This window comes from Onychostoma macrolepis, chromosome 04 (assembly GCF_012432095.1).
Source record: "Onychostoma macrolepis isolate SWU-2019 chromosome 04, ASM1243209v1, whole genome shotgun sequence".
Taxonomy (NCBI): Eukaryota; Metazoa; Chordata; class Actinopteri; order Cypriniformes; family Cyprinidae; genus Onychostoma; species Onychostoma macrolepis.
This window is the reverse complement of record NC_081158.1, coordinates 10,610,199-10,620,231: the sequence shown is the minus strand read 5'-3', so window position 1 is coordinate 10,620,231 and position 10,033 is coordinate 10,610,199. Positions and strand designations below refer to the sequence as shown.

Here is a 10,033-nt window from a genome sequence, read left to right as displayed (position 1 = left end):
GGGGTTAGATCCACATCCAGGGGGCGGAGACGGGTAGGTTTAGGTCAGAGCCATATAGAGAGAGAGAGAGCTGCTACAACTCCGTTGACTCCAGTGGACCGTTTTTTTACAGCAATGGTGGATCATGAGAACATTATGAAGCTGCAGACTCGGAGCCTGCTGCATCCACAGTCCCGCACCTAGAGTCCCGCATTTTCAGACCCCTCGTTTTTCGAGACAGCGCCTCCTATCAAATTGGATCGGAAAAACACATGGATAAACACGTGAATAACCGAAACGTGAGTATCGTCAATCTTAAAATGATTTCGTCAAAATTATTTCTTTTTTAATCAAACTACTTTAAAGCTCATCGATACACCAACATATGAACAGTCTATTTAATATTTGTAATGATAGAGGTCCCATATATGAGTTCAATTTGTCATATTACTTTTGAATATTTTTTCAATACAACATTTTATTTAGCATGAGTAACAAAACACCCTTAATAACTCTCTTAAGCGACAATTTCTTTTTTCCTATAATTTTTTATTTATTATTTTTTGCAAGCTATGGGCGCAGGTTTGCCTTCTGGACAGACGAGGCAAAATGCTTATTAGTGGCAAAAACTCAACCTCTGTATAGGCTAAAAAGAAGCAGAAGCACCACACAAGATGTCCCACAGCACGTCCAATCAGTCCAAGATCGGACAAGAACTGAAGAAGCACTGGTGGACTGCATTGTGACTTCAAAGGGAACAGAGCAGCATTTAGTGGTACTCAAATGGTCATTTTTCACCATTTAAAGATTAGCATTCCTAAATGACTCACCCAGGGCTGTGATCATTGTCAACTTCAACATTGTCAATTGATTATCCAGTATGCTCTTTAGCTATATTTTTAATGGTTATGCCAATTATTCATTGATGGCTTGTGTATATATAAACAACACTTTTTGTTTGCCCCGCAGGATGTTCTCAATGGGAAACCATCAAAGTGGTTCCCCCTAAAGCCACGTGTGCCAGTCTACATGGACAGTGAGCAGCAGTGTGCCATTCTTTTTGAACACCTCAAAGCTCTGCTACACAATTGTAAAACTCAACTGAACTTCACAAATGAAGTGGAGTTCATTTGTAGTTTTCTTTTTCCTGAGGTAGGCCTGCACATGTTTGTCTATTGGATTGTTTCTATTATTGCCATATATGAAATGTTTTATACATTAATTAATTAATGTATTTATTTAGGGCTGCAACAACGAATCGATTAAATCGATAAAAATCGATAAAAATCGATTACTAAAAGAGTTGGCAAGGAATTTCATAATCGATTCGTTGTGTCGCGCGACGCGGATACGTTTGATTATTTAAAAAAAAAACATTTAGTTGAGCGCGGAGCGGAGTGAACACACTCGGTCTCTCTCGCGCACTGATGCTAGCAGAGTTCGGCGCCTCATAGACAGAGCGGAGCAAAAAAAACGAGCGGAGGTAGAGGAAAGATACATGGCGGAGGCAGAGAAATCCGTGCGACCCAAGTCATCCAAGGTGTGGGAGCATTTCACACTAAATAAACAGAAAAGGTGTGTTAACTGCAAAATATGCAAAAGCGACATGGCATGGCACGGGAGCTGGGGCGGCGTTTGCGTATGGCAGAGTATGGCAGTTTCCATACCCTAGCCCAGTCAGGTGCTGTGAAAAATTATCCAAACTTGAGTTATTATTATTTTAAATCAGAGAGTTTTAAAAATAGTTAACCAATGATAAGCATTAAAAAGAGCTTGTCAGTAAAACTTCGTAACGCCATTGGATCATCAAGCTCTCAACGAAACCTCGTACCTTCACCCCGCCTCCGTTCAGATGGACGCGCCGCGCACAGCCTGGAGAAGATGAGATCTCTGCTTTTTCGCAACGCAATTGCATTGCAAGACTAAAGACACGTTTTTATTCACTGGCCTTTTTTGGACCATTCATTTTTCAATCTGTTGTCATGTATAGCTACACTGCAATAAAAGCTTTTCTTACTTAGTCATTTTGTCTCGTTTCCAGTCCAAATATCTAAAAAAATCTTAAATCAAGATTACTAGACAAGAAAAATGGCATGAGAAAATTAAGTGATGCTTAAAACTTCTGTTTGAGATTATATCTCATTAAGATTATTTTTCTTACCCCATTGGCAGATCATTTTGCTTGTTTTAAGCAAACAATCACTTAATTTTGAGGTGTTTTTTCAGAAAACAAGACAATTTCTTATGCTATTTCATGTGTCTAGTAAATGTATCTTGATTTAAGATTTTTTTAGATATTTGGACTGAAAACAGGACAAAAGTCAGAAAAGCATTTTTTGCAGTGTATATTCTGTGCTTTGTCCCATATAGGTTATTATTGACAAATATATTTGTGTGTGTTGTACTTTTTAATTTAATTTTAAAGTTCTTTTATAGCACTTGGTCATCTTAAGCTGTGTTTAAATGTGGTGTATAAATGAACCTTGCACTTACTACAATGATGGTAATAATTTAATGAATAAGCTTCAAGTGAACTTGAGAGAGAGAGTGTGTGTGTGTGTGTGTGTGTGTCAGTGTGAGAGTTTGTGAGTGTGTGCGTCTGCAAAAGTGTGTGCGTCTGCGAGTGTGTGCGTCTGTAGTGTAGAGAACAAGTTCTGACATTCAAACAAATCCTGTTAAATTTTCTGATTTGTATTGTTCTTTATTTTTTATAAATTATTTATTGTTCTGGCAGCTCAGGTGGCACTTTATTTTTAAAAAGTCTATATATTTGGCAGATGTAAAGCATACATGTGTATGTTTTTTGTGTTACTCCATTTTTTATTTATTTTATTATTATTATAACAGCTCAGGGATGTTCAAGGAGCAACATGTTTGTGCACTTTCTAAAGATTTTAGTTCTGTTTTTGAATAAAGGGTTGGAAATGAATGCTTTTCTTGTTTTTTTGGGGTGTTTATCCGATTCATCGATTAATCGAAAAAATAATCGACAGATTAATCGATTATTAAAATAATCGTTAGTTGCAGCCCTATATTTATTTATATGGACAGGCCATCATTCATGGCCTATGTGAGCTGCAGGCATTATCCTGGCAGGAGGCTGAGGAGGTGTTCCTTCGTGGCCCTACTTATCACCCTAGGTATGCTTGTAATTTGCATTTGCAAAAAAATGTTTATTATTACACAGTATTTTTGACAATGGCATTCATCTTTTATTTTAGTGAAGTTGAGGAATTTGACCGGGTGATTGCAAAAAGAATGAGAAAAGAAGCAACATTTGCCTACCAGAAAGTAATTATTTTACCTTATGCATTTACATTACATTTTACATTTATTCATTTAGCAGACGCTTTTATCCAAAGCGACTTATAAATGAGGAGGTTTTTTGAATGCAATTGAAGACGAAAATAAAGTCACTAACACAATTCTTTCTTCCTTTTTTCTTTGCTTTCTCCTGTTTACAGCAAGATGACAGTGATTAAGGCGATCGTTAAATAAAGTACAGAATTGTTTATTATTGGTGTTTTGTCTATTATCTGAGTTTTGCTTCACATTCAAAATATCAAAAAACAGGTTTTGTAATGTTAGCATGGTATAATGTTAATTAGACCATTATATGTTGAACTGAAAGAAAAAATGGAATTTGAAACATTGTACAAAAACAAACATTGTAGCAATATAATATCACATAATATTTTTCAGAAGATAGTTCAATCTGTATGTGTATCCGTTACATCAATAATTTCCTTTCAATTACACCCACGCTCAAAAAATAAATAGTTTGAGAACACAATGATTTTTTTTTTTGCCACATGCATTAAGCAGGGAACGCAAATATTTATTTGGATAACTTTAAATAAAAAGAGACCGTAATACTGCATTCTAATGTTTTCAATGGCATCTGGATGCGGTTGGATAAGGGTGTTATACGATCTTCCGAACAGCAGGAGGCGCTGTCTCGAAAAACGAGGGGTCTGAGAATGCGGGACTCTGGGTGCGGGACTGTGGATGCAGCAGGCTCTGAGTCTGCAGCTTCATAATGTTGGGGGATCATGAGCCGCTCAATAGTTCCCGGAAGTAAGCGCTCATACTATCAGCGCCATTGAGATGCGGCAGAATGAACTTTTAAAAGGTAAGACATTTATAGAACAAAATGGTATATTATCAGCACAGCTAATCAAATTACCTTGTAACCATTGCTTTAATTTGTTCATCGTTTCTGAAAGCATGGCATTACTTAACTGCATGATTTGTAAAGATTTGTTTAGAGCATTTCTGCCATATGAGCATTACTTTGACACAGTTACACCTGTTAACACAACTCTTATTTGTAATGTAGAAACATTCATTTTCTGTAAAGCTGCTTTGAAACAATGTTTGTAATAAATAGTGCTATACAAATAAATGTGAATTGAACAAAACTTGATGCATCATTTTTTTCTCCTCTCCGTGTCAGTAGAGAAACCATTCATTCACACTCCTTTCTGTGAGAGACTGGAGCATCCCATGCAGCACAGCAAACTATAGCGGAGACTGTTCAAGGACAGCATGCTTTATAGTCCGTAAATAAGTGCATAACAAAAGACAACATACATCAAATATATGATTAAATGGGTAAAATTTATTTTAAATTAGAATATACTACAAATATATATTTATATATTAATAATGGAGGGGTGCACAAGAATCAAAATCATTAAAAGAGATTAATTCCCACTTAATCTTAAAATAACTTCACTTATTTGGAATGAATTTTCAAAGACAACAAACTAATTAATAAAACGACATTGAACATTAAGATGTGATTGCACTTGACTTGTTGTTACAACACACACACATGATTATATTTATACAGAGAGGCTGAAGTTACTTGGTAAAAGACCACGATGTCGTTTATATAGCAAACATGGGCTTTTACTATGGTAACATCAACCTAAAATATGTTAACATGGCAGGTAAGGATAGCTGAGCACGTTAATCCTCAAATATTAACGGATTTTATCTTTTAAAAGCAACACTGATACAACTACATATACTACCTATACATTATTTATATAAATAATGTAAATAAAGTATTTTATTGTCTACTAATTACCAAAAATCACAGTTCTGTCTCACTATAGTCACTAACTCAATGCATTCCAATCGCCCGCTATTAACTTCCTGGAACTATTGAGGTCTACGTGAATCACGCGACGATCGAGCGTTTTGAACTTCCGTTGTCGCAACTCTGTCTCTCTATGGCTCTGGTTTAGGTAAATGCAAGGTGGGAGGAGTTAGATCCAGATCCAACCACACCCCCTTATGACGTCACATCGCCAGAGCAAAATAAAAGTCTTGATAAATGTGCAGAACTTTACATTAGTAAACAAATATAAATAATAAGGCGTAAGATGAATTAAATGTTAAGGATTAAATGTCATTATCTTGGTCTTAAAATTACAGGATTGGAAAGCACTTATGAATGTTTCAAAGAATTTGTAGATCAAAATTAAATTTGTGGTTGCAGAGAGATTTATCTATTTAATTTATTAAAAGAAACTGAATCCCGATGTCAATGTAACAATCTTATTCCATCTCAGTTTCTCCCCAGAATATAAACACAATAAATCTAATTTCTGCTGCATTTGGTTGAAGTGGACTTCATTAAATGTCCATGACTGTATGATTACATTGACGGTAAGTTTAAAACAGCTATTTTGACTGTCTGAGTAGAAATCTTTAGTTAAAAATGGTTAAAATAACTTCTACATTTTAATGAAATTATTTAAATTTCTCAAGATTATTTGTGCTAAAATGTGCTCAAAATTAAACGTTACTTAAAAGTTACTTAAGCTCTCAGATTTCAAGCTATATATATATATATATATATATATATATATATATATATATTATTTTTTTTTTACAGATTTCAGGAGGCTGTTCTTACAGGTGAAGACAAAGCACTCAGATCACGAGCTTGTATGCAAATAATGTGAGCAGTTCAATCGCTCAGCAGCTCTAAAACAATCAGCAGAACTAGCACTCATTATCAGAGAGATCAGAGAAACTCGACACATTCACATTTAATTCACGTACTGATTAGCATCAACAATGACATTCAAAGACTGATTTTACATTTGTATTCACGTACCAACAGCAAATGAGATTCATTTTAAAATTTAAATGACATTTATCTTGCTGATGGCTACAAATTAATTTTGACACAAATATTTGTGTGCTTCTGCAGTAATTGTATTTAAAGGCTGATCACCTTTTCATGTCCAATCATAAATATATTTGCCAAGGAGGCTTTCAAGAGAATTACCAAATTTATTGATGTGCCTTTGTTAGAAAATAAGCATGTATTTGGAAGTATTTTGGCAATAAATTATGACCACTTAGAGAAAGATCAAGGCAACATGTGAGATCTTGTAGAGCAGTCAAATGTGTTAATAACGCAGAAGTAAATCATCCAGAACTAGTCGCAGGGTGTCAGACGGACTCTGAAGATGCCTGGGGTTCTGTGGAGGAGCATCATTCACATGGGAAGAAAGTGACTTTGTGAAAGCCATGGGCCTTGAGTATTTACTCTGTGTCTTTGCAATGCTTGTGTATTTGCAGATCATTTTTTTTATGTTGCCTAGTTTGTGGCTTAATTTATGTTAGCAGCAATATTGCTGTAGTTAAAGGGACATGTCAAGCATTTATTTAATTTTTAATGTTGCTGAGGAATGAGTTATAAAGCTTATACCAGGAGACCAGAAGAAGCTGAATATAAAAAATAACACTTTACTATAACAACAACAACAACAATAATAATAAAGCATACAGGACACTCCATACATGTTTCTAAAGAGTGGTCAGAAGTGATAAACAATAGCTTTGCAAATATAATTTCAGAATAGGTGACATACATAGGACAAACATCCAGTGAATTGCCCACAGCATTTATTTAGGGGAATGGTCAACAAACATGCATTAGTTAACAGGTATTTCAAGAAAAAAAGCCTTCCTCGTTTGTAGAAAGCATAATCTCTTCAGATCTTTTAAATACAGGTGTGTGTGTGTGTTTGAGTGCACTTATCATTAAGCCACAATAATACATTATAATGTACAGATACTTCCCCATTTTAAGAAACTTTGCATATAGTACTTGTCTTCAGGGCTGGACTGGGACAAAAAAATCGGCCCTGGCATTTTTGGTCCTGGTGGCTCACCACTATATATATATATATATATATATATATATATATATATATATATATATATACATATATATATATATATATATATATATATATATATATATATATATATATATATATATATATATATATATATATATATATACATATATATATATATATATATACATATATATATATATATATATATATATATATATATATATATATATATATATACATATATACATATATATATATATATATATATATATACATATATATATATATATATATATATATATATATATATATACTGTATATATGAATGATATACATTCAAAAATTTTGAACAGTAAGATTTTTCTTTTTTTGAATAAGAAGAAGTCTCTTCTGCTCACCAAGTCTGCATTTCTTTGATCCAAAATACAGCAAAAGCAGTAATATTGTGAAATATTTTTACTATTTAAAATAACTGTTTTCTATTTTAATATATTTTAAAATGTAATTTATTCCTGTGATCAAAGCTGAATTTTCAGCATCATTACTCCAGTCACATGATCCTTCAGAAATCATTCAAATATTCTTTTTTTTTCAGGTTTCTTTGATGAATAGAAAGTTTAGAAGAACAGCATTTTTGTAACATTATAAATGTCTTTATCATCATATTTGATCAATTTAAAGCATCCTTGCTAAATAAAAGTATTAATTTCCATAATTTCTTTCCCAAAAAACAAAACAAAAATTATACTGACTCCAGTCTTTTGAATGGTGTATTGTATAATGTTACAAAAGCTTTTTTATTTCAGATAAATGCTGATCTTTGGATCTTTCTATTCATCAAAGAATCCATTAATAATAATAAATATTTCTTGAGCAGCAAATCAGCATATTAGAATGATTTCTGAACGATAATGTGACTGGAGTAATGATGCTGAAAAATTCATCTTTGATCACAGTAATAAATTACGTTTTAAAATATATTCAAATAGAAATCAGTTATTTTAAATAGTAAAAATATTTCACAATATTACTGCTTTTGCTGTATTTTGGATAAAATAAATGCAGGATGAGGGGGAAGAAGAGAATTCTTTAAAAAATAATTTGACTGGTAGTGTAGATATGTATCATTGCATCTAGTTGTTTGAATAATTCTGCACTAATGTCGCGCACACACAGGATAGATGCCTGCCTCTGTCGCGAGTCCCTATCAAGCACTTTACCGATTCAGCTGCTCTCCTCTCCTCCTCCTCCTGGCTCTTTACGCCGCATCACTCACCGCAGAGTAAGCCTGTTCTTGATGAAGCTGCTCTGAAAACGTGGGAAAAGCCGACGAGGAAGAAGTTGGGGTGAAGCGTTCTTTATAGGCGGAGCAAAACACTTCATGGCTCTGTCTGTAGCGCATTGTGATTGGGTGGTTTACGCTGTCAATACAGGAGACAAAGCAATGGGCCACTGGCTGCTCTTGATGGTCCTTGGCAAAAAAAATAAAAATTCTGTCGGCTCCTTCAGTGCGTCGGCCCACCGGGAAAATGCCCGGTATGCCCGATTACCAGTCCAGCCCTGGATACCAATTATAATCAATTTTATTAAAATACAAGACTACATTATAAAACTCAGGAGAGTGTGTATTTTAATATCTCTGTTCTCCGGTTGTCAGTCATAATGGCAGTTTCTTGCGAATCGGTATACTGATACAGCAGCAGAGGACTATTATTTTCTTGAACGGAACAGAGGAAAGACTGATGACGTCACGGGTTCAGATTTGGTTGACGAATCGGCAGAAAGGGGCGTCTCATGACCGCCCACAAGGGGAAAACGAATTTTGAAGTCGTTTATCCGTTTTCTACCCGTGAACCAAAAAATGAGAATCGAGCCAAAATCTTGTTTTTGCGCTTCTCTGAACAAACGAAAAAAACGAAACTAGGCGCCGTTTTCTCATTTTTCTACTATCAATATTAAATCAAAAAACGAATGATCAGATGATACACGGGGTCTGCGTTCATTCGTTTTTTGATTAAATATTGAAAACCGAAACATGAGAAAACGGCACCATTTTCATTTTTTCGTTTTTTAAAAAAAATGAAAAAACAAGAAATCGCCTTGTTTTTCCGTTTTTACATTCAGGGTTAGAAAATGGATAAACAGCTTGAATGTTCGATTTCCACGTGTGGGAGGGAATTAAACGCCCCTTTTCACTGATTGGTCATGCCAAAAATGAAACGGTGCCGTCATGATGTCGTCTTCAGTAGCCTACTGTGTAACAGATAAGAGTCCTCCGCTGTTAAAGCGTTTATTGCAACTCCTGCATGTCATCTCTCTCTCATCAAACAACCAGACTAACAAATGAACGGGGTTTACTTCTGTGTAGTCATAGATTCTCTATGGCAATTATTAGGTGCTTATTGCAGAAATATGTATGTACCTTGGATCTGCAGCCACGTTACCCTTTTAGTCTATTTCTTTGGCGCACCGCACATTTTATTTAGCTGTCCAGTTATCAAAATCTGTGTAGCAATGCTGCGTGACGCACTGGACAACACGGGGCGAATGCATTTACATTATAGTGAAGCACAGAGCAGTATTGATTTTAGTATATCCAGCAGTCATAACTTTTATTTTAGACAGTACAGTTTCATTAATAATGAGTATAAATTGATTTCATTTTAGACACAAAACAGTCTGTTTTATTTGACTTAAAACACAGGCGTTTCATTCTTGAATGAATCCAAGTCTTTGAATGAATCGTTTGAGCGAGTGGTTCAATGACCCATTTGCTTTTTGAACGAATCGGTTGAATTGATGACTCTATGACTCCTTCATCAACACAATGACTTGCCGCCACCTACTGGCGATGCAACCTTCATAATTCAAGTATCCAATTGTTT

General features: G+C 34.6%; 1 protein-coding gene across 6 annotated transcripts; it reads left to right on the top strand.

Moving 5' to 3' along the window:
- The first annotated feature begins 55 nt into the window (after positions 1-55).
- LOC131538822 (PWWP domain-containing DNA repair factor 3B-like) lies at positions 56-3,496 on the top strand. 6 transcript variants are annotated; one of them, XR_009270686.1, is made up of 6 exons: positions 56-278; positions 550-765; positions 949-1,131; positions 3,031-3,119; positions 3,201-3,270; positions 3,444-3,496. XR_009270686.1 is itself a non-coding variant. In XM_058772967.1 (5 exons), the coding sequence occupies exons 1-5, from the start codon at positions 467-469 to the stop codon at positions 3,459-3,461; spliced, it is 648 nt and encodes a 215-aa protein (XP_058628950.1). In that variant the 5' UTR covers positions 309-466; the 3' UTR covers positions 3,462-3,496. The 6 variants fall into 6 exon arrangements, 3 of the variants coding, with proteins under 3 accessions (XP_058628950.1, XP_058628949.1, XP_058628947.1); XR_009270685.1 differs by having other exon boundaries at positions 69-278; positions 625-754; XR_009270684.1 differs by having other exon boundaries at positions 60-278; positions 550-1,131.
- Positions 3,497-10,033: the final 6,537 nt, after the last annotated feature.